At 35.4% G+C, this 25,854-nt stretch overlaps 1 protein-coding gene across 1 annotated transcript in view; it reads left to right on the top strand.

The window, feature by feature from the left end:
* Positions 1–25,854, top strand: part of LOC149566279 (ARM repeat superfamily protein) — a 95,672-nt gene that overhangs the window by 14,602 nt on the left and 55,216 nt on the right. The window contains exon 2 of the mRNA XM_089819688.1: positions 7,030–7,093. Within this exon, the coding sequence (XP_089675814.1) occupies positions 7,030–7,093 (64 nt within the window). The remainder of the gene's footprint in view (positions 1–7,029; positions 7,094–25,854) is intronic.

Below are 25,854 nucleotides of genomic sequence, written 5' to 3'. Positions count from 1 at the left end.
ACACACACACACATAAAATACTTTACACATCATGATGACATGTTGCTAATTAATCATGATCTTTAAACTTATAATACCCATGCACAATCACATTACGAAATAAACACAATACAACGAGGTTTTGAATCTTCCAAAGATTCACCTTGGCTTTACTGTGTTCACATAGGTTTGAACCTTGTTTCCCCAAATAATTTCCATGGTTCCACTTTCCTGCACACTCAACTTAATGTTAGTAGCCCAATGAAATAATATAGAAATACATGCAGATAAGTGCAAAATAATCTAATATCACTTAATTCACATTAACATATTCAGTTAACTTCCATCTAATTATTTCCATAAAATATTCAAAACATTGCAATATCAAAATAGGTGTATCAACATTTATCTTTCTTATCATAACAGAATTACCGTTCTAAACACTATCGCGATACTTGTCTATCTTAACCATGAAACACTAAAGTCATATCTATTAAATCATTTAAGCAATTAAATGGATCCTAGTATATGTCTTAAGTGGAAATCACTAATATGCAGACTTGTTAACTAGTATCCTTTCAATCAAGTTAAACAAAGCGACATTCCTAGCAATATCCCTTTATCACATTACGAGGGGTTTGTGTGTGAGTTTCTAGGGTTGATTCCTCAGACTGTTAGAATGTTTCCATAATTATGTCATCATAATTTAAAACCAATTCCCGAATGTAACCATGTCTTGTTGTCGTTATAACCTACATTCATTGTTGTTTTCACTAGAGAATGTTAATTTAGCTTTCCTAATTGCCTTGTAGATCATACCTTGAATCTCGTGACCAAGTTCTCAACTTGAGCATATTGAGTCTCGTTTTCATGTGGTCTTATCTTATCGACCTAATGTTATTGGATAGGGTATCAAAATCAAAATCTACATCAGTCCCTAATAGGATCTCATAAATCATTGTTAATAACGAAAATGCTGATCATGACCTAATTAACTCCTAATCATATTCATTCCTTATGGTTTAATAATAGGGTACGAGTGTGGGCCTTACAAGGGACAAATTGATTTGAGGTTCAAGGACATGGATTTCGCACTGAAATCATTATCTCTAACCTAATAAATGAACTACCTAACCTATGAAAACAAAAAGGGACCAAACGAAAAGAACATGACAATAACAAACAAAATAGACTGGAGGAGGAAAGAAAACCTACCTCCAAACAATGAGGATGGCGAAAACGCGAAACAATTGGCAAAGAAATGTGAACAAAACATAAAATTGACAATGCAAAACGCTAGCTTGGATCTTTGTTTGCTGGGAGGGCTTTGTGCTTTTTAAATTCTTTGTTAGTGCAAATGAGACCTTTTTGGGCCTTTTATAGTTGGTTAAGTGCATCAAATGCACTTTATACTTAGTTTATATTGAACCTTCGACATGTTAGGGACTAGAATCTCAAAATACCAAATAGTTTGAAGAGCAAACAATATTTAATTATCCTGGGATTCTAAGGCTCACAACCCCAAAACAAGGCAAACAACAACCGAAAAGGGACTCTAGAGTTGGGGACATCGGAGTACAAAACAAAAAGGGCAAGGGAAGTAAAATGAGGGAAAAGGGGGACCCAACATTTGTCAAACAAAATGTTGGGACTCGTATGTGGGGCATAATAGAACTGAAAGCATCTGCCGTGTTAAGAGTACTAAGAAAGAAGTGACCTTTGGATCTTGAGTTATACGATACTAAGTGGTTTTTTAAACTTGTTTTCAAGGTGGTGAGGCCCAAGACTCAAGTGCTGATCCATGCTTGTAATGATTGTCTTTTAGGTGAGCCACATGCCAGTTTGACGGATGACATCTCTTTTGTGGAAGCCCAGAAAGGCATTTCTTTCATTTTACCTTACGTTTTTATTTTTTTAATTATCATTTTTTGTATTGCTTGGTTTTGATCTCACAACAAAACTCAGGAGTTAAGTAATCTTGGCAATCTGCCTACACTTGGCGTAACATTAATACTATTAGCATTGTTAGGATGCCAAGTTCAGAGCTCAACTGTCAAAGGGAAGCAAGCCCAGTGATAGATCTGGGTGAATTGATTTTTGTTGGGAGTATCCTGTCAATCTGTTGGTCAATTTTGCACTACTCTCTGCTCTTCCTTCCAAGCAAATGATAGTGGTGATCAAGTCTTTATCCTGTCCCATTAGCATTATCTGTTTTCAGGTTCTGGAGATGCTTCATATGCCTGTTTTGTATGATTAACATGTGCCTTTGGTACATGAAGATGAGATTGAAATCAATATCAAGATATTTGATAACTGTAGCATTCTTTCCATTAAGTCAGAATGATGCTAACTCTGGATGATCCTGTCTAAACAGCTTACCTGACTATCTTTATGTCTCCATGCACACATATTCTTGGTTTTTTTTCTTTAACTATAGTTAGATCTCTGTAGGAAGCCTCCGTTCCATCTCTCTTTGTTGTTACAGTGGCCGAGTCAACAGGGTAGGCAAAAACAAATTCTTCTCAATATACCCTAGTTCCTCCGCTTCATGGATTGCCCATGGCAGTCCTATAGAGTTACTGTCAAGGGGGTTGCATTTGAGGTTTCTTTTTTGTTGCTTTCTTAATGTGCAGTCCCCCTTGGGCTTAGGATAGATTTGTTTGATCCTTATAAATTTATCTAAGAGGACAGAGTTCAATTCCAAACTCATTTGGTGTCCTTGGTCTTCTCCCGTCCTGTTCAATTAAGCAAAATGGAACAAGGAACTGGTTAATGTATACTACTCCATCTCCATTTGCTCTCTTATTTCAAAAGACCTATATCTGAATAGATGCAAGTTTTTATAAAACAAACAATTTCTTTTATTTTCTGTTAAGGATACGTTGTCTTGTCAATATAAACACTTCCTTTGTAAAATGCTTGCCCATGTTTGTTGTTCATTAAAACCGTAAACTGCTGTGTAATCTTGAGAAAGGCTGTGACCTTTATTAAAAGTTAACACAAAGTATTGGCACAACTGCAATTGAGCTTTGGGGCATGACAGTCCGCCCTTCCCAAAATTGCTTGTTCTCGAGCTATGTCAATTTTCATTTTATTTATTCGGTCTAGGTTATTACGATGATCTCAACCAACCCTTAGAATGGTGGCATGATTAGCTTCTGCTGCATAACTCTGCTCAATTCACAAGTTGAAAGGAAGATTTATTTGGTCTTAAAAGTCAAACTGAGATATCTCAACACAACCAAGAGTTTAAGTTCCAAAGTAACGAGAATTGGAATCGGATCAGAATTGGCAAGGCCGAATCGAATTGTGAATCGGCCATGAATCGGAATCAAATCAGCCACAAATTGGCAAATTAAAAAAACCCTTGAAATTTAGTGAGTAACTTATTTCATAAACCCTTTATCGCTGATTCGATTGACCAATTCACAAAAATCGTTTGGCTTGAATTGAATTACCGAATTGCGTGAATTGCCGCGATTCTTGTTACCACACAGGTATCTTAAGGAATTGCTTATCCTAAAGAAATAACAATTTAACCAAATCTTTTTAATGCAAGGGTTTTTGAAATAATCCTTTGAGATTTGTAGCCCATAGATCTTTCTGCTGATTAGTTTCTCATATTACCTTAAGTTTTTGCCATTTTGAACTTAAAATTTCAACAACATAGTCTTCAGCTGGAGATTAGCAAATCTTATAACTTTCTCTCACTGTCACTTTGCATAATTTTGGTATGCACAATGCCATCAATGTCTCTCAATTTTAATGCAAGAACTTATATGTCCATATTAGAAATATGACACACACCCTTGCAAAGATCTACAGAGATGTTTTCCCTTCAATTACCTTAAGTTTGCCATTTTGAACTTAAAATTTCAACAACATAGTCTTCAGCTGGAGATTAGCAAATTTCATAACTTTCTCTCACTGTGACTTTGCATAATTTTGGTATGCACAATGCCATCAATGTCTCTCAATTTTAATGCAAGAACTTATACGTCCATATTAGAAATATGACGCACACCCTTGCAAAGATCTACAGAGATGTTTTCCCTTTAATTGAGGCACCTTAGGTTATTTATGGAAAGATTTCGAGTTGGCATTTTCCCAGCTCTACTGATCTGTTTGATATCTTGTTTCCAGATTTTACAAAATATGTTCCTTGCCACCAAAATCTCCTTATTAACTGATTTTGAGTTTCTCCTTGTTTGGCTCCACCGAGTGTAGAAGAATTATGGAATAGTGGCTGCAGATTTTCCCTGTTATGGTTATGAGTTTTGCTTGGGCAACAAGGTTTCAATTAAGTGGATTTTCAAAAGAGGATTACTATTATTACTTATTTGCATTCTTATTACGATAATAGATAGCTTCTATCATTGTCTATTATTATTTATTGGTTATCTATTTGTAACCTATTGTAAATATTAGAATGTTTCTAATATTTAGTTAGCTGTTAGTTAACTATTATTTTTTTAATATAATAATTCTCACGTATTATTTCTTCATATCCTTTGACACATCACACTGTCATGTTCCAACAGTCCCTATGTTGTTTTTAAGTTTCTACTAATGTCTTATCAATTTTATTGGCAGACAGAAGTATATTGATTATCTAAAACATGCACCCTATTTTGAATGCAAGAATATAGCTCTTGAAACATTTATATTTTCTCAAAAATGGTCATAGAATAAACTTGTTTGGATTTTCATCAAACATGGATTTTCCTTTAGAAGCAAGTTAAATTGCATGGCTGGGGTGTAAGCCACTTTCAACTACTTTGCTATAAATGAGAAGAACTAGGGGAAAAGTTGGAAACAAATACAAAATATTATCTTTCCTTATTCGTTTCCCCTATTGCCCCACTTGTAAATCTGTTCTTTTTATCTATGATTGGAGACCTATGTGCTAAAGGATTACATGATGTATTTTTCATTTGCTCATGGATTTGACTAGTTTCTTCCTAAGTGTGACTATGGGAACTGCTTTGGACATTCACAGAGGAGAGCGACCATGTTTGGTTTGCGATTCCCACTTAGATGATATTGTCTAGTGTCCTAAAATTTGTTCTATTTTTACTTTTCCCATTCTAGAAACTTGGAACTTGCATAATGTGCAACATTTGGGTCACATCACCTATATTTGACTAGGATTGCATTTATGCTAACCATGTGACTATGATTTATCTTTGTGAATTTCAAGTATAGAGAAGCAATCATTTACTAAAACCTTGGTTGAGTCCCAGATTTTGTCAGTAAACAACAATAGAAGACTCCTTTATTGTAGTGTTAGAAAGTACTATAAAGAAAGTGTGCCAAGTTGGTATAGCCTTTCAAAGGATAATGTCAATGTTGTAAATTATTCTTCAAGCACAAAGGATAAAAAATGAGAGAATACATTTAAAGAGATCATGACAAATTTGAAATACCAACTCCTTGATATAGTTTTGATATTTGACTATACTATGCCCTATCCATGGCTTCATTCTAAGTTAATAGTTTTTATATGGTTCTAATGAAGAGCTAAGACGATTATTTGAGGAATTTGTTCATTTTTAAGCTGAATGAATGGCTTGCATTCAAATCATCTAAGTTGCCAGTTTGGATTCTGGTTCGTATGCAGGTTCTACATTCGGGTTCGAAATTCGTCCAAATTTTTTTAGGTTGAGTTCGGGTTCATTTTAGGTTCGTCCGTACAAGTACATATACATACATCTATATATATGCATACATATATATATACATATATGTGTGTGTGTGTGTGTGTGTATACGTATGTATGTATGTATGTACACACACACACATATATACACACTACAGAAAATTTATTTCTCAATACTCTGTCTTCTCAATATATTATAGCCCATGAACCTGTCAGAACTTCCATTATTGGAATAACGGTTGAGTGGGCTTTGATGAACTCAACCACTTGATGACCAATTCTACAAATTCAAGGATCGATTGTCTCTGAGTATGAATCCTTCCACACACTGCAAAACTGAACACTGTTGGAGTTGTAACTTCCATAGGCACCACAAAAATACAATATATGCTGCATGTAACTGTTAGTTGAGACCAGACCAGACCTCTTGACCGCTGCTTCTTTTCTTTTCTAACTTCCCCCGCATACACGCCACTCCTTTGCTATTGTCATGCCATTGTCAAAGACTATGGATTAGTGTGTGTCATGTGCATTTGAGGTAATAATCTTTTACTTAAAATTTAAAACTAATGTTGTGTGCATTCAGATTAGTAGTGTCATGTGCATAAAAAAGAAATGTCAGAAAAACATTATTTGAGTCAAATATCCGTCAGTGACTGAAAGTTGTTGTCCAGTTGCTCTGATTTTTGCTCGGATTTTGCTTTGGGCTCGTGCTGGCAATTTGGAAGTCATTCAAATTCGCTTATAAGTCATCCAGGGTCCTGCTCAATGACTTAAGGGTGAATGTCTTACACTGCGGGCAAATTTGATGTGATTTCGAATTGAATGCGAATGACCTCTGAATCAACTACTGATTTCTGGCCTTAATAGGCGAATATGGTAACTTAGCAAATCATATTAAATTTTCCACTATTAAATAGTTCACAACTAAAAACTCAATAACAAGTATCTTATTTTGTCTGCAGAGCTCAAAATTGTTTGTTTTAATAGGGGATTGAATCCCATACACTAGACGAAAAAAGGAAATGGAAAAACCTTTACATAATATTCCATTAGGTAAACATATAGTTGTGCTTTAAAATGACGTGTTTCAATCCATGGTTTAAAGCTAGCCATCTTTTATTTTGTTTTTGAGTTAGATTATTGGAATTGGCTTGTAACATTAAAGGTATTTGGAAGATCAATAACCTCTATGATGCCATGCTACACATATGATAAGAGCATTTTTATCAAAGAATTGTGTTCTCAGTTTGAACATAGCTTTTGCTTTTCACAATTGCATCTTGTTAATGTGTTTTGACTTTTAGCTACTTTAGTAAATTATATTCTTAGTTTATTAGAGCTTCATAAAGAAGTAAGTTGTAACTAATCTGAATATGTTCTTGATGCAGGCCCTTTATCAAGGAAAGGCCCTTAATACGCGGGCGCGTGCACTTTCATCAGTCAGCAAAGGTGGTATGTGTTTGTATCCAAGGCTTAAGTTCTATCGCCTTTAATGACATATGATTGATATTTTTGCCTGGAATTCCATTTGGTTCAAGTTTCAGCATACAACTTGTCTCTACATGTTTTTGAATTGAATTGTATCTGTTAGTTTTCTGGGATTGCTGCAAATTTACTAAGCACTGCCATTTAGTTTTTGGTACGCGTTTTCCAACTGCAGCTTCCCCTTATATTTGTATGAGGAATAAACCAAGAGGAGACATGTCTATTCATTAATATAATTTATATAATGATAGTCTTAATTATATATATATATATATATATATATATATATATATATATATATATATATATATATATATATTATATGAACCATTATTAAATTAATAAATATCACAAGTTTATCCTACTAAAGCTACCAAACATCAACACTCCCTCTTAGCTAGGGAGGATAAACACAAGAATATATTACCCCATTGGCAATGTTAGGAATGACACATAAAGGAAATATTGATCAAAAGATTTCCATTAGTCTGATATCACATTCGATATCATGAGTATTGGTCTTCCTGAATATCGACACGATATATTCACCAAGTACTCAAAAGGTTTGATCACATCTGATATCATGAGTATTGGGCTCCCAGAATATCATTGATATTCACCAAGTACTCAAAAAGGTTTGATATTATTACGATAATAGATAAGGTCTATTATTAGTTAATGGTTATTTGTTTGTAATCTTTTGTAAATATTAGAATGTTTCTCATATTTAGTTAGTTGTAGTTATCTGTTAGCTTTCTTTAGCTTTCTTTTAGCTAGAATAGAATATTTCAATTCTTTATGATTGTTTCCTAAGGCAACGTCACTTTATTCTTTTGTATATATAGACCTCTCGGTCTCTGTTAATAACAAGCAAACATTTACCAATTACTTCGTAATATGATATTAGAGCAAGGGTTTTTTAATTTTTTTGAAAATAATAATTTCTTTTTAGAAATTGTTAGTAGCTATTTTTTGAAATTATTCGTTTGAGATATTTAGCTTCAAACTAGGGTTTTCATTCAGAGAGATCTAAATGTAAATCGCAAGCTGGGTTTAGGGCTAATTGTTTTTGTACATTCACATTTCTCCTAGGCGTGATTTTCTGCTCTATTTTCGCATTTCTGCGGAACGCAATGTCCAGTCATTTCATTGTGATTTTCAGTGCCTCTGTGCGTTTTACTGGGATTCCAGACGCGAGTCATGGTCTAATCATTGGGTGCTTATAGGAACTCATTTTTTGAGCTGTTTTTCTGCTAGAAAACACGCCGTTTTTGCATTCATTTTTTTCTGCAATCGTACATCAATAGCACGCGACTATTTCATCCTTCATTGGTGTTGGTTGTGCCCTATTCTGCAACTCAGTCCATGCACGACCTTTTTTAAAACAAAATCGACGATTTTACCAACAATTGCTATCTTTTCCTTTTTTTTTTTTTGCTTCTATAGCTGCCGACTAGGGTTTTCTTCGAAACCCTAAATTTTGAGCTTGAATTTTATTTTCTAATTTCAAATTCTTGGTGGGTTTTTCCAGAGCTATACTTAGGTTGCCCTTCGATTTTTCCTTGTGCATTGATTTTCGTGCCTCAATTTTCAAGCTAGCGGATCCAAAAATCGACAACATATTCTTTTTGGATTTTTTGAGCTCTCCTTGGGTTATCCTTCAAATTTTTTGGGTCATAAATATCTTGCCTCAAAGTACGCATCTTCACAAATATTCACATTTTTTCATTGAAAAATGTGCCATGGTATATCTGACAAATATTCTTCTCAAGAGCAATTCAAAATTCAATGGTCGGAATTATGGCACTTGGAAGTAGCGGATAATAGCAATTTTTGAGTATCGCAATACTGATTAGATTGTTCTGGGTGTTATACAATGTTTGACTGCACTTGGTACTGATTAAGATACATGGGATTTGAATAATCGGGAGGCGGTGATGCTTCTCAAATTATCTGTAGTTGATGATCAACTCTCTCAGATTCCATTCGGCAAGAAAATTGTCGAGATATAGACACATCTAAAAAATCTTCACGAGACTTCTGACAAAAGAAGAGCTTTCTTCTTGAAAAACACTCTGTTTTCGGTAAAGGTAGCATTCAGATTCAGTCTGTTGGGAGGAATCTCATTTTCCTCGATGTGTACTACGTTCCAAGGATGAAACTAAATCTACTCTGAATCAGTCGGTTATTGTGACATTCTCCATAGTTGGATGTCACCTTCAGTTCACATCAGTGCACTATCACTGATAGGGCAACTCAGTGAATTGTTGCAATGGGTCTTGAGGATCATGGTCTTTTCTGACTTACTGATTCTCATGATTCTCGGGACTTAGCTATGGCTGCTTGGTGGTCTTCTGATAGCGCACTTTGGCATCAGCGGTATGGGCACTTAAATGTACATTCTCTCTTAGCTTGCTCGGGCAGAGCTTGTCCTTGGTTTGCTAGAGATTTTGACTCAGTAGCTTGGAGTTTGTGATGCATGTCAGGCTGAGAATCAACATCGCACACCTTTCACCAGTGGCGATTCATGACGAGCTTCTCAGGTACTTCAGCTTGTTCATGTTGATATTTGTGGTCCTATGGCCACTCCTTTTGAGGTAGTTTCTGTTGTTTGTTGATGATTTCAGTAGAAAAATGTGGGTGTATTTCCTTAAAAAATCAGATACATTTCCTGTATTTCAAAAATTTAAACCTTTAGTTGAAAAAGAGTGAGAAATCTACTATTACTCTTAGATCAGACAATGGGGGGTGGATTTTGTTCTAATGAACTCTCTAGCTTCTTGGATACTCATGGCATCAAAGACCAGTTAACCACACCCCACACACCACAACTGAATAGTGTAGTTGAACATCGGAACATAACAATCACCGAGATGGTTCGATCCATGCACATAGACACGTTCTGAAGAAGTTTTGGGCAGAAGAAGTTAACACTGCAGTTTATCTTCTGAACTGGTCACCCTCAGTGGTGGTCTAAGGTAAGACTCCAGAAGAGGCTTGGTAAGGTTGCAAGCCCAGAATCAATCACTTGAAAGTTTTTTGCTCCCTTGCTTTTGTTAGGATCCCTGATGCGTCACAAACCAAGTTGGATGCCAAGAGTCAAAAACTCATGCTTGCTAGATACAGTAGTCTTCACAAAGCCTACCGCTTGATCGACACTGAGACATCTCGTCTCCTGTACAGTCATGATGTAGTCTTTGGTGAACAACAAGGCCCATTCATGTCTGTTTCTCTTGTTCCTGATCCAACATACTAGCCTATGAAGGCTCATGATTTGGGAGTTAGGCTTCCATTATGTCCACCTAATGGGAGGGCTCCAATAATTCTTGTAGCTCCAGTTATACCTGTGATCACTTTACAGATACCTCCAGCTTCTCTTGTAGGATCACCTCGATTTGTAGATGCTTCACTTGATTTTGATCCATATTCTTCTGATGAGGAACTTGATCATAGAGCATCTCTTGATACTCATGTTGGTCATTCTCCTCTCCCGCCTAAGTGGTGGGCTAAGATGCTAATCTTCATGATGATGAGCTCATTGATGAGAGCATTACTCGAAAAAAGAGCAAACCTACACAGTCTGTTAACTTTGCTGTCATGGCCAACATTCACAGTCCATTTGAACCTCAAACATATTCCGAGGCTAAAAGAATTCCAAAGTGGGAACATGCCATGACATCTGAACAAATGAGCTTATTGAAGAATAACACCTGGGTCCTTTCTAATCTTCCACCAGGGAAGAAACTCATTGGCTACAAATGGGTTTACAAAATCAAATACAAATTTGATTGGTACTTTGGATAACTACAAAGCTCATTTAGTTGCAAAGGGCTTTTCTCAACGTCAGGGCATTGATTATGAGGAGACCTTTGCTTCTACTACAAAGATGAGCACAATTTGATTAGTCCTAGCCATGGCCGCACAATTTGGTTGGAAGGTCCATCAGATGGACGTCAAGAGTGCTTTCATAAATGGTGATCTCCATGAAGAGGTCTACATGACACAACCTCTTGGTTTCAAGGTTGTTGGTAAAGACCATCAGGTTCACAGGTTGGTGAAAGCTCTCTATGGCTTGAAGCAGGCCCCTAAGGCATGGTATATAAAAACACAGAGGAATATTTTCCATCAAATCTCCTTGCTGTTTTCGGCCTGGCTTAACCATCACACACTAAGCTTTGACCGCTTAGGTGGCTGGTGTGGGCCCATCTAGCATTTTGTCCCTTTTCCGTTTTCTATTACGGTTGTTTTAACTCTCCCCGGGGAAAGTGACAGCTGTAGTTAGCCAGTGACACCGATAGCTGCTGTTAATTTGAATTTCATTTTTAAATTTCCATAAGTACCTCAGTGATCAAGGCTTCTAGAGGAGTTCTTCAGACTCAAATTTGTACATCAAGACTACTGACAATGACATCATCCTTCTAGTTTTTTATTTGGATGATTTGATCATCACTGACAGTTCGACATCTTTGATTCATGGAATTAAACATAATTTATGCTAGTCTTTTGATATGAGTGACCTTGGGCTCATGCATTATTGTCTAGGTGTTGAGGTTTGGCAACAATCTTCTAGTATATTCATCTCTTAGTCCAAATATGCTAGGGCTCTAGTAGACAAATTTTGTTTGCAGGATTGCAAGCCTGCATCTACACTGATGGAAGAAGGTCTCCAAGTTATCAGTCAAGTCTGATTCTCCTCCCGTTGATGATACTACATACACGCAACTAGGTAGCAATCTCATCTACCTCTCTGCTACTAGGCCTGATATTAGCTTCGCAATCAGCTATATCGCACTCTTTATGACAGCTCCTATGGCTGGTCATTGGATGGCAGCCAAGCGTGTGCTTCATTATGTGAAGGGCACTTTAGATTATGGACTTCTTTACTCTCGAAGTTCTAATCCTAAACTCAGTAGGCTCACAGATTCAGATTGGGTAGGTTCTGTTGACGATAAAAAATGAACTTTTGGATGTGTTCAGTTTGGGATCTGGTGCTGTCACATGGACTAGTAAGAAGCAATATGCAGTTTCTCTCTCCTCTGCAAAGGTCGAATACAAAGGGATTGTTAAGGCAGGTTGTGAAGTTCTTTGGCTTTCTCGGATGCTTGGGGATATGCAGATGTCACCAGCTAGACCAACGGCTTTGTTCGTTGATAATGAAGGCATTATCAAGTTAGTACGGAATGTAGTCTCCCATGAATGAACTAAGCATGTAGATGTTCATTGTCACTACATACGATAGCTGGTTGAAGACAGGACAATAGACTTGCGGTATGTTCCTACCACAGATTAGACTACAAACATTCTCACCAAGCCTCTTGGTCCTGATAAGTTTGTCAAATTCAGAGGACGACTGGGTGTTGTGGATAGATTAACCATTAAGGGAGGGTATTGCGATAATAGATAAGCATCTATTATTAGTTAATGGTTCTCTGTTTGTAATCTATTGCAAATATTAGAATGTTTGAAATATTTAGTTAGTTGTAGTTATCTGTTAGCTTTCTTTTAGCTAGAATAGAATATTTTTTATTCTTTATGATTATTTCTTAAGGAAACATCACTTTATTCTTTTGTATATATAGACCTCTCGGTCTCTGTTAATAACAAGAAAATATCTACCAATTACTTCGTAATAGATATCCCATTTGATATCATGATTATTGGTCTCCTAGAATATCAATGATATTCACCAAATACTCAAAAAGGCTTGATATCACATTTGATATCATGAGTATTGGTCTCCTAGAATATCAATGATATTCACCAAATACTTTGAGTATTGGCCTTCTAGAATGTTGAGATGCAAGTTATTCAACAAGTACTATGAGTAATGGTCTTCTAGAACACCAAGTTGCATGATATTCACCAAATACTTCGTGTAATGACCCTCCAGAACATCAATTTGCATAACATTCACCATATACTCAAAAAAATGTTTATAAGTTATGTGCACACTCATTCTCATAATGCTTATCATATAAACATCCATCATGCAAAGTATAATCTATAATGATCTGCATAGACATTGTAAGATGTCCATCATAATAGAAAATTAAGTTATTGTAAGATCGTCACCTTTGAATAACTTGTGCAAATACAAGTAACATCATTTAGAAGTCGTCACTTTCTCATGTTGTACACAGGGGGTAGGCCCATTAAAATCATAGTCACAAGGTATATTCATGAATCACAGTCCTCTTGATTGCAACAATTGATTGATCACTGGAGAATCCATCTCAACATGGTTTACTCCCTCTAAATCAATATGATCGAGATCACTGAAGGTTGACTGAATCATGTTCTCTATTTGCTCCCTCTCTTTCAAAGTTGCTTGAAATGTCAGTCTCCCTCTGAATATCAATCTCCTCCTTTTTCCTACAAGAACATTCTTGGAGGAAATTATCATGGCAAATAGCTCTTATACTAAAAGTTACCTTTAATAATTATGTATGAACATTTATATCTGTATATATAAATGAACATAAATTCAAATAAGTTCATAAGCTTACCTCTCATATCCTTCCATGTGAACTTTACCTCTCTTCCTTCCAAAATGTAAATTGCATATTTTTTCTTCTTTTAATGTAAGGGATCTTCTTACTATTGTTTTAACTCTTTCACATTTTAGTCTTTGATGGCTACAAATGACTAATCTTGCATTCAAATAATCTTTATGCTTCTATTGAACAAGTGCATACTACTTTATCAATCGTGAATAGTTGATTGCACCCGTTTCGTTGGATATTATGGCTCTTCTCTGATGTTCCAAGTTACCAGTGGGTCACCTTCCCACATGGCTCAAAACAATTATTATGACTTTTGCAGCCCTTAAGACTTTTGTTGCTCCTTACATATATTTGCCTTTTAATATTTATGTTTCGGTTGTAATAGTTCGTCATTGCCTTCAAATTTACATTCAATCATGTCCATTTGAGCTATCATGCCCGATCGACACTAGTTTTGATAGATTTTGAGTGCTACAACTGTCCGTTATTTCCTAAGACTCTACACTACCACACCTTATTCGCTCTCTCTTGTCAGTCTTGACCTCTTCAAATATATTTTCACTTTCATCCTGACCTGACCTGACCCATGAGGGTTGCTCTCCCCTTCGTCTTCCATATTGTGAAGGGTGATGTGGTAGGGTTGAAGAGAAGAAGCGGCAATGTTTTGTGGAGACGTTTTTCATCAGACATTATCCATAATTAAAAAACACAATTCTCTTTCAAAAAACTCATTTGATCTATAGGGTACTCAACCAAATGAAACATTTAAGGAGACATTTTTCATCATACAATATATAGGTCTTGTTCTTTTCTTGCATGAGCCTTGGTAAAAGCCTTCCATCAATGAGCCCGTATTCTTGCCTTGTATTAAAGTTCTATATAGTCCAATGCCAGTCTTGATTCATTACTTGTATAAGAAATGTACCTGATCACATTTTTTTGACATCCTGCCAACAATGACTTATTGGGAACATGGTAAAGCCCAGCAACATCTATTTTTATTTATTTATTATAAATTGAATCTATCTGGCACGGGTAAAGAGGATGTGGGCTAAGTTTTATGTGACATGACTACAAGTTCCAATTCTAATTGATTGAAAATTGTGAAATATCCCATGTCATGATCATGCTTTCAAAAGTTTTTTGGTTCGAAGCCCTCTCTATTCCTTATATGCATACCCAATCACCTATGCTCAAAAGCCTTTACAACCTTTTCTATATATATGTTATGTACACATCTAAATATAGATTCCATGAAATGACATTTCTTTGAGGAAGTTTGTCAAACATTTTTCGTGCGTGGTGCTTCAAGTTACAATGCATCCATTTGTGGGTGAGATTGTGGATAGAAATACACTGCCATGAGAAGCCATAGGGCCATTAATATATCTATTTTGCCATGACCGTTATTGCAAATTCGGAATGGGCAGTAGTCTGACAGGAACAACAGTCCATAAGTATTCTTTGCACCCGATATCAAGAGGTTGGCGGAAACAATGCTGGAGTCACTATAGGAATGTTGTCACTGCCTGGATAGCAAGTGACAAAATTGGAAACTTTGCCTAATCAGAAACAATCACTCCCATTGTAGAAGCATAGAATGAGATTTCTGCTGCTAAGGTCCCTCACTTCCATTGGGTTCTACTCGTGAATTCTTTGCTGCTGCCATGATTCTTTGCTCAAGTTCTGTCTATAAAAAATGATCTGCTACTTCTGATTTTATTATAGGATCCCTCCATGAATAATCTCATTATTCCTTTCTGGCTTCCATACATCTGCAGTGGGCCGTGATACCATGTTGGTTTTCCAGGATCGCTGAAATGTACTAAGCACTGCCATTTAATTTTTGGTATGTGTTTTCCAACTGCAGCTTCCCCTTATATTTGTATGAGGAATAAACCAAGAGGAGACATGTCACTTCATGGGACATGTCTATATATTAGTATAATTAATATAATGATAATCTTAATTATAGTTGTGTGTGTGTGTCTATATATATATATGAATCATTATTATTTTAATTAATCTCATGTGTTTATCCTACTAAAAAGCTACCAAACATCAACAATTATCACTTTGCCATTTCCCCCCAGCATTTCAATAATATTCTTTTTAATTTTATTGAGGTAGTTTAGAGTGTTGATGGAAAGGGTTACTTGGTCTTGCATTGGCCCATGGTTTGCTTGAACCTTAAAATTGAAGACGAGCATTGTCCCTATCTGAAATCTCTAAGGACAAGAGCCAAAATAGGGTTAAAATTATAGGATCCGTATATGTGCATGGTAACTTGAGTTCATAGGGATAGTAGATCCATTAAACTCTGACCTCACATGGAAATATTGAGTTCCTTAGGTTGCATTATATTAAATATTTTATTCAAGTCTTGTCATAATCATTATATCAATATTAATAAAATTCATTGCTTTATATTCAATTACTATTCCCTTTTTTTCGTACTAAGCTACTCATGCATTTGCCATCAATATTGTAAATATCAATGCTCCACCTTAGGAGTTCTCCTGTTATGGCAAGCAATTCCCCCCAGCATTTCAGTAATATTCTTTTTAATTTTATTTAGGTAGTTTAAACTTTAGAGTGTTAATGGAAAGGGTTACGTGGCCTTACATTGGCCCATGGTTCGCTTGAACCGTAAAATTGAAGACGAGCATTGAACCTATCTGAACTCTCTAAGGACAAGAGACAAAATAGTGTTAAAATTATAGGATCTGTATATGTGCATGGTAATTGAGTTCATAGGGATAAACCTCACATGGAAATATTGATCTCCTTATATTTATATTTTATTCAAGGCTTGTCATATTCATTATATCAATATTAATAAAATCCATTGCTTCATATTCAATTACTATTCAATTTTTTTGTACTAAGCTATTCATGCATTTGCCATCAATATTGTCAATATCAATGCTCCACCTTAGGGGTTGTCCTATTATGGCAAGCAATGTTAATCAATATTCTTGTCAAACATTTGGTGGTTGATGCTTGTGAGTATGTCATTTCCATTTGTTTAAATATCATTAAAATGGGATACGAAAGAAAAATTAAATTGGATTCTTATGCTTTTCGTTTCCAAGGTGCTTGGTGGAGCAATTGCGTCTCTTATTTATTGATGAATCATGTGAATGAGGTGGACTTGGCTAAAGAAACCAAGTTACCCTTAGCAACTGATGCTTAGCTTGTCTTAAAGATCCCTTGTTATTGTTCTCACCCATTTTGACACAACATGTTTGATTACTACTTGATTAAGCAAGTGTGTAGATCAATGTGTGTGTATACTTTGTCTCTCACACACACATATAGATACATACATATACACATAGGTGGAAAACCTGCCAAAACCAAAACCTCGCTAAGGCCTGAAAAAAATTCAGGAAAACCTTGGCTAGTTCTTGGCAAAAACTCAGCAAAAAACTTGGGAATTAAAAAAATTGCTTACATTTATGAAATTCATGTTTTGGAAAATTCAATGAGAAGATGCATCCAATGAGTTGTTAATGAGAACACAAAAGAAGCAAGTAGAGACTAGAGATATTCAAACACAAAGTGGGTACAAAATCATATTCTCATGAGGAATGTTGATGGCTGGAAGCTAAATAGTGAATAGTTTCTATAAAACTAAAAGTACATACATCATTACAATTATATCTTCCTCTTCCCAGCTCTAGTAAAAACTAAGGCAGAGGTAGATTTAGAGGATTTAGTCCTAGAAGTCTGCATTGGGCATGACTGTACTTCCTCCCTTGGTATCTCTGACTTAGTCTTATGGCTCGTCCTCCATTTTGGATGTAGCTCCCCCTCTAGCTTCTCCTAGCACTTGCAATGACTCCTTATCTAAATCATCCTCTTTAATGTCATCCAATGTGAAACCAAATCCATCCCCCTTCTCCTCAACAACTCATTGATGTCATCCTCTGTAAACAATGGAGGCTATTCCTATAATGGTCAATCACTGTAAGGATCTATATCATTCAAATCAATTGGACTGACTGCTGCTTCTTGTGCTTTCCTTATGCACAACTGAAAATTATATTGCATTAAGGAAAAGTTCATTTAGGTGTTTTTGAGCTTAACTTGTTCCTCTTCTTTGTACAAGTGACCTCGAACAAGCTCCAATTGCGCTCACAGTTGGATGAACTGCAAGGCTGACATAGGATCCTGAGGGCAATTTTTTGAGATTTGGGGTATTTTAACCCCAGCTTTGCCACAAAGCATCTGCAAAATAAAATTTTGAAAAATTAGAAAGCAAAGAGAAAAGCAAAAACATATTTTTTCAATTACTTTAGACCCCAAAATCCAAATGGCAAATGTTATACCTAGGGTTTGAGTACTAATTCTCCTCTTTGCCAGCTTTGAAGAGAATAGCTTACCCTTCCCTTCCTCATAGTTTCCTCTGAATGCATTTAGTGAGGCTCTCCATGATCTCTCCATTAGGATCTCAGTAAAAATCCTCAAACTTAAAACAAGGGTTGACGTAGTACCTTGCTGCATGAATGGGTTGGTGGAGCTGATCGTTCCATTTTCTATCAAAAAATTCCAAGTTGGTATCATATTTAAGTCTATCCCCCTTGTAGTAATTTATTATAGACTCCTTGGTGCTATCCATAGCCTCATAAATATACCCCACTGGGATTTGATCCCTATCTACCAAGCTCAACTCTCTAACCAAGGGCTCAAACATGTACTGTTGAAAAATGCAAATTACAAAAGGTTAATTAATCAAGTTACGAATTAATAATGAGACTTGAATCAAGAATAATTAAAAACTCAAGTTTTGAAGTCACCTTAACAATCTCTACAACCTTTTGTGCAAAATGTTTGTTGAAGACTATGCATGGGACAACCTCTCTTGAATAAGGTGAGTCTAGCCATGCTTGACACAAACATTTGTTTCAAAGAAGTCAATGCACTAAGAATGCTTTGCAACATCAAGAAAACTGCTGCAAACCTTGTGATCTTACCAAATTTCTCCCGCGAGTTTGTTCTCTCATCAATTATAGAACCCAGGGTGATTATTACTATTTTTTTGATCCTCCTTGTATCTTTCACGAGTGAAGTCACCCAATCTAGTTTTCCTGTGTCCTCCAAAAGAAGGTGAAGGACATGTACTACACGGGGTGTCCAAAAAAGAGTAGAGTGCCTTTCTTGGAGGATTCTACTTCTTGTCTCATATGCTGCTACATTATCTGTGATGATTTGCACCACATTCTCTACTCTCATCTCCATGACAATGTGCTCCAAGATTGCAGCCAATGTTTCTGCATATTTCACCTTATTGGAGGTATCAACAGATTTCAAGAACACATACATTGTCCTTGCAAGCAACTCAAAAATTAATAGCGGTGCGGTGTTTGCAATCTGTCCATCCATCAAAAAGAATGGTGCAGCCACATTTTCTCCATTCTTGTATTTAGTTCTCCACCACTTCTTTTGCCCTATCAATTGCATTTGTGAGGAACCTACAAGAACAATTAAATTAGGTCCTAGTACACAATTTTTAGTTAATAAACAAGAAAAACAATAAAAAATGAAATCAAGTGGACTGTTTACCATACTCTCACCCAAATTTTTGCAAGAAGGGGCCTTGTACCTTTCTCTTGAAACTGTCATTGTGGTGACCAAATTTAGCCAATAAGGACTCGATGCCACATCCAATGAGATGTTGTTGAAGTAACAAAAATCAGCACATGCAATGTCTCTTTTCTCAGGTGCCTCGCTATTGCATCTAGTGACCTGTAATGATGGTTGTGCTCATGGTGTATTCCTAGACACAAAATAAACTACTTATAGTTTGTGTCCCTGATGATGCAACAGGTAGTCTACTAGAGGAGGCAAAAGTGGTGGCCGAAGGGGTTGCTGAGTTTGAGGATACATGGGCCACCACGAGAGCCCACTATGCTCTCAAGTGCTACTTTTTTAGTGTCGACTGAAGCACTTTGAGATTCATCTATGGCGTCTCCCATAGCTAGTTTTGCCCTCTCGCTTCACAATTTTCTCTTTGCGCTGCAAGTTTGGCATTAATGTCTCTCTTTATTTTTCTTGTGGTTTTAGTTTTAGTGCATCTCCTAGCATCATGCTTGTCAATGCCTGCAAGGTGGTATTTGAAGTGGTTTATGCCTCCATGGATTACTTTTCACATTTAAAGCAAATCGTTGTCCTAGGGTTCAATCTTTCATGGGCATACCTCCACGTCCTATTTCCACCTTTAGGATAGGTGCCTATATATCCAGATGGGCATGGTTCTAGTCGCCAATCATTCCCTTAAGCCGCCACATTGACTTAATGGTCAGCTATTAACATACACATGCAAAGTGAAAAAGATAAAATGAATATTTTAGTTAAACAATTTAGCAAACTATCTAAACCAGTTTAAATAATTTTAGACATTATTCAAAGTTTAAAAAAACTGAAAAAAACTAAAAAGAACTATGAAAGTTTGATTCTTTTTTAAAAAACTCGAGATTCTTCAAAGAAATAGTGAAAGATTCAACAAAACTTGCTAAAAATAGTGTTAATTCTTGTTCCAATGACTCATAATCATTTTTAACTACTTAGAAATGATTTTCTATTCATTTAGATGCAACAAAAAATAAATAAAACGTTACAAAAAAATTTAGAAAAAAAATCAGAAAGCCTACTTGGGAATCTGATTTTCCTCCAAAAAAAACCATCTCAAATCTGCTTCAAATCAATGGAAATCAGTTTGCAAGTGTTTGGAAGAGTATTTTTTCCCCTCTCGGCAAAATACAAGTGAAGAACTGAAATCATTTGGGCTGTTTTTATTTGCCTTTAAAAACTAATATAAAATTGCGGCTGAGTTTTAATGATGGACTCACAAAGTTTTTGGCACAAGTGGTAAATACTTGCCCAAAAATTCACCGAGTTTTTGCAACTCGCCTAGTACTCTGGGAGTATGCCATCTGTGCATATACACATGTATTTTCATACAAATATGCCTACATCTTTATGTACATTTATACACACATAAATACATGTAAATGTGTATGCTTGTGTACAATATATACACAGTGCACAACTATACACACTATGTACATGTACATATATATATCCATCCTATTGGAGTTTGTAACTGTGATAGAAATCTTTATCTCTGGGTGTTAATTCCATTATAGTCACTTTCAACTGAAAAGGATGTTTATGATAATAGTAATATAAAATATAAAGACACACGTTATTCATCATGTGTTAATGCATGGAAATACAAAGTTGTATTTGTAATAAAGAGTTATATTGTTGGGAATTTCAAGAGGCCTTCCGTTGTTAAGTGAAGAGTCTCTCTTGTATTATATATTTCACATCTAGTGAAAGACATTGTACACTTGAATTTCATTATCAATAAAATGATCTTTTGTTGTGTAGCTGGGGTTTTTACCCTTCATTCTCAAAAGGTTTTCCCATGATAATCTTGTGTGCTTCTTGTATCTTTTTTGGTTATTTGTTATTTGCTGTTTATCGGATTTCTGGGCTCAAAATTTAACATGGTATCAAAGCCAGGTTTGATATCAGCAATGAGGGTATCTTCCTCTAATGGTTGTCATTCAAGCTATGGTCATGATCTTCTGTTTTGCATGCTTTGTGTATGAGCAGTTATCTGTTGCTCTTGTGCGATGTTCTCGGTTGTGGTTGTGATCTCACATGAGAATAGTCCTTCTTGTCAGAGTCATTGGAAGCTATTATTTCCAAGACAAATTTTGATGCTTGTAGCTGTACTTTGTCTAAGAGAAAGTTTTAATTCGAACTTTGTTTCACCGTGTTTTTCTATTTCTAGCCTTAGTGCATGTTTGAAATTCTAATTAGTTATTTTAAAAAATTTTGAGTGTTGCGGAGTTGCTTGGATCGGTTGTGTGTGTATGTTAGGGGAGTAAAGTTTTTAGAAAAAAAATTGGTTTTATCTGCTTTAAGTGCAAAATCTTTTTCTTACAATCCCTATAGGTTGCAATATTTTTTTTCCTTGTCAGAAGTTTATTATCTTGGATTAAGAAATCTTGATTGCAGAGTTATTTTTCCGTCACTTTGGTCCTCGTCAAGTAAGTGATTCTCATAAGGTGGGCATGTTGACCTCGAAAGGAATGCCAATATTCTTTCACTTCATCGATTCACTTTTTGTGTTGTTCTTTTACTAACATCAATCTTTTTGTGGTACTGTTTCTTCTTTATTTTATTTTTGTTATCCCTCTATCTTGCATGATTAGTCATCACCCTTTGTGCCACGTGGTTTCCAACTCACGTGAGGATGCATCCCACCTGTGATGTCCCTCGTCTGAATGTACTTTAATATAGGAGACATCGATAATAATGCCTTATCCTTATTTTGAATTAGAATCTTAATTTCTACTGTCAACTTCTGAATATGAATGATATATCAAATTTCCAATATTTATACTCCTCAAATGTAGTCATTAAATGTGACCTCAATGAGTTGTCCATTAAAGATAATTTTATACTCAATATAATTATAGCTTCTTGGTATTAGGTATAATAGAAAAGATATAAAAGTTAATTTCCCCTTATAATCACTTTTAATATTTATAGCCATTTGTAATTGTCTTTTTCTTTGGTTTCTCCCTATTTCTCTCTTTATCGACATTGTTCACTACTGATTTTGATTCCCTCTTATGTTACTCTACGTACACAATGTTCTCCTTCGTTATTGAATTTTTTGTTTGCTACCTCTCGGATTGGTGGTTTTCTACTATGATTCGAGGATTTGGAATCTATGAATAGTCTTGTTTATTAAGTGCTTCCTAGTATTGTGTTTCTGATATTATCCAAGGGTGTCACTGTAATTGGGTCTTGTAAGACTTCCGTTACTTCTCTGCCTTTTCTCATAACCTCCCATCTTTAGTCGCTCCTGTTGTTGTCTATTTCTTTTTGCCTTTCTACCTTTTACTTCTCCCTTTCGAAATGCAATAAGGACCTCTTGTATTCCCTGCTATTGGTGATAAATGTTGAATGGTGTATGTGGAGCTGGTGTGAAACATTCTGCGATGAAATCCCAAACATGTAACGCCCATGAAGTCACAACTTTTGTATTGCCATCTGCATAGATGAGTTTTTAATGACAAGGATTCCTTTGTTGTTATTTATCCTCAATATAAGGTAGTTGATTCTATCTTTGATTCAGAAGTTCAGTGATCTCTACTTCCCAATCCTCTGTCCTTCCGTTTCACCTCTGGACTATATCTGTTCTTTGGCAGATCGTATTGTAATTCCCTTCTGGTCTCGATTGCTCCTTAATGGTAACTGGGTTTGTTGGTGATCTTAATATGGTGTGTTCATCATAAACTCTCCCTAACTCGTGCTTGGTTGTTCTTATCATACATGTTTTTTCTTTTGTCTCTTCGTTCTGTGCTCAGTCAATGACGCTGAATCATCTCTTCGACTTGGTGTCTGCTCCCCCAACGTGAGCTGGAAAACTTCTTTTTCCTTGCGGATGCTATCTTCTTCATTTGTTTAAATCATTATCTTCCCAAATATTCTAATTGGTTATAGACAGTCTGATGCCGTATGCAATCTCCTTGTCTTGTTCCTTGTGTTCGATTACTTCCTTTAATGCTCGCTTGTCAGGTTGGGAGTTTGTTTTTAATGTTTTTACTTCTTATATAAACTTTCCTTATATGTAGAAAGCTCATGAAGCAAGTCTTATGACGATCTCCTCTTATGGGCTCTCTGCAAAGACTTTCTTCCTTACATGATACCCAGCATTGCACATCATTCTCCATCTGTTTCCTAAGCTCCTCTCAGCGATCCTTCTTGACACCTGTGCACATCTCTCATCAAAAGTTTATGATCCGGAACTGCTATCAGGTCTCATTCGAATAGTAGTGTATGAGAAAAAAATAAAATAAAATGATGCCTTTCATTCGTTCTTCTCTATATTTATTAATTTCTCCCCCCTTCTAATGATTGTCTTCCATTTCCCGTGCATAGGGTGTGTTTTTCCCTCCTATTACTTGTTTCTCTTTTTTATATCTCTTCTAAGATCTATTTTTGAATGGTCACGTCCATAAGATTTAATAGATATAAAATTAGTTTTAAATCTTTAATTTAAACTTATTTAATTATAATTATTAGTTTATTATTTATTTAATCTTATATTTAATTTTATAATAATAACTTTATTTATTTATTTATATTTGAGAACGAGAATATTAATAATAATGTAATATAATAATATAAGAATATATCGTATTATTATATTAATATATTATTTATTCCTATCATATCTTCTTATTTTACTAATATAATATAATAATATATCATATTATTATACTAATATATTATCATGTCCTTACAATTAATAATTGATTATTAAATTGACTCCTTATTTTGTTCTTTATTATTAAATTCTAAGGGGCAAAATAGGGGACATGACACCCCCTGAGTGTTATCTTCGCTTTGAAATGGTCATTCTATCTTTGACTGTGATTTGTTTCCATTTTGGATATTTACTTCCGTGAATGAATATCATTGTGGCTTCTTGCTACTATTTTGTTTCATTGCTCATTCATAGGTGCCTCACATTAGTCACAAGGGGTATAAAGGTCTTGGATTGCGTCAAAGAAACCATGAAATGTAGGAACATGGGCCTTGTGAAGAGACGAGAGTTGTTATTCTTCAGCTGTTCTAGAATCATAATCAAAGTAAGATAGCTAACACGGGAATTGTAACTGCATGTTGTCACAATTCGAGCACGTGAAGTCACTAGGCAAATGAAGGTTTGAAAGCTTCTAGAAAATGGTGAGTTGCGTCACGAAATGCTCCAGTTCTATGTAGGGAAAAATCTCATTCACCTGCCACAAGTGCGAAGGTTTTTACTACCGATTTTTAGTTTAATCCTTTGCAACATAAGGTTTATCGACTATATGGGTGCTGTAACTGCATTTGAATCAGTATAAATGAGGTAATAAATATGCATAGAAGAGTCTTTGTTTGACAGAAAAGAGCATGACTTGTTAGGACTTTAGGTATTTCACATTTAATTATTTAATGACAAAAGGGTGTCATTTTATATAGCTTGTGTGAAAAGATGTCGGTTTTGTAGAATTTGTTTGTTTGAAGACATTTTTTGTGAAGTAAAGATTTATCGGGAAACACATTTTTATATGATCGTGGTTGATCATCGAATGTGTATTAGAAGTATCTGTGAGATACTTGCAATTTTTTAATATATATTTATAGACGAATGAACTATAAATGAGTATGAGAACGCTTGAGAACGTTGGGACATAGCAATCTGAGCACTTTGTTTTGCTCACAAGAAGTTTGGATAGAAGTGATCATGTTAGTGAGGAATTATATGGAATCTAAAGATAAGTTTTCTTATCATTAAATATTGATCATGAAGTAGTGTATTCATTTTAGCATTAATCTCTGTAATGGGTGAATTTTATGATATCTCTTTGTTGTAGGATAAAGCAATGAGATGAGATTTTTTTTGCATTTAGAGGGAGATTTTAGCTTCAGATGGAGGCATCATAAATAAGAGGGAGTGCTTATGGAATCTCCTTCATTCTCATATAGGCTTGTGATGCTTGTGGTATTTGTAAAATTTGAGACTTGAATGGAGTTAAGTCTTGTTTTGTTATGCCTATTTCTATTCTTGTGTGAATAAATGAGATTGTAAGAATCAACTACGATAACTCTTTCGCTCTGGGAGTGATCATCACGTGGAGAGAATCCTTGATGACATCACGTGGAGAGAATCCGTGATGGGAGTTGGATGTTATGTTAAGTGATTCCATGACCGTTTACATGGAGAGAATTCGTGATTAAAGGCTTAGTTGGGAGTCTTACAAATCTTTCATGTTGAGTGATTCCATGAAATTTTAGAGGATCTATGTGATTAGATATTATCATTGACATTTTGGTTGCAGCATTGTGTGACTGTTCAGCTAAAGATTTCTCTCTCGCTAACAGCGAGTGTTGGAGTTTGTAGCTGTGATAGAAATCTCTATCTTTGGCCGTTAATTCCATTATAGTCACCTTCAGCTGAAAAGGATGTTTATGATAATTGTAAAATAAAAAATAAAGACGTGTCATTCATCATGCGTTAAGGCATGGCAATACAAAGAGTTGTATTTGTAATAAAAAGTTATATTGTTGGGTATATCAAGAGGCCTTCCATTGTTAAGTGAAGAGTCTCTTGTGTTATATATTTCACATATAGCGAAAGGCATTGTGTTA

Source organism: Cupressus sempervirens, chromosome 3, assembly GCF_028749045.1.
Source record: "Cupressus sempervirens isolate cs-2001-9-10 chromosome 3, ASM2874904v1, whole genome shotgun sequence".
NCBI lineage: Eukaryota > Viridiplantae > Streptophyta > Pinopsida > Cupressales > Cupressaceae > Cupressus > Cupressus sempervirens.
This window is presented reverse-complemented; position numbering and strand designations above follow the sequence as displayed.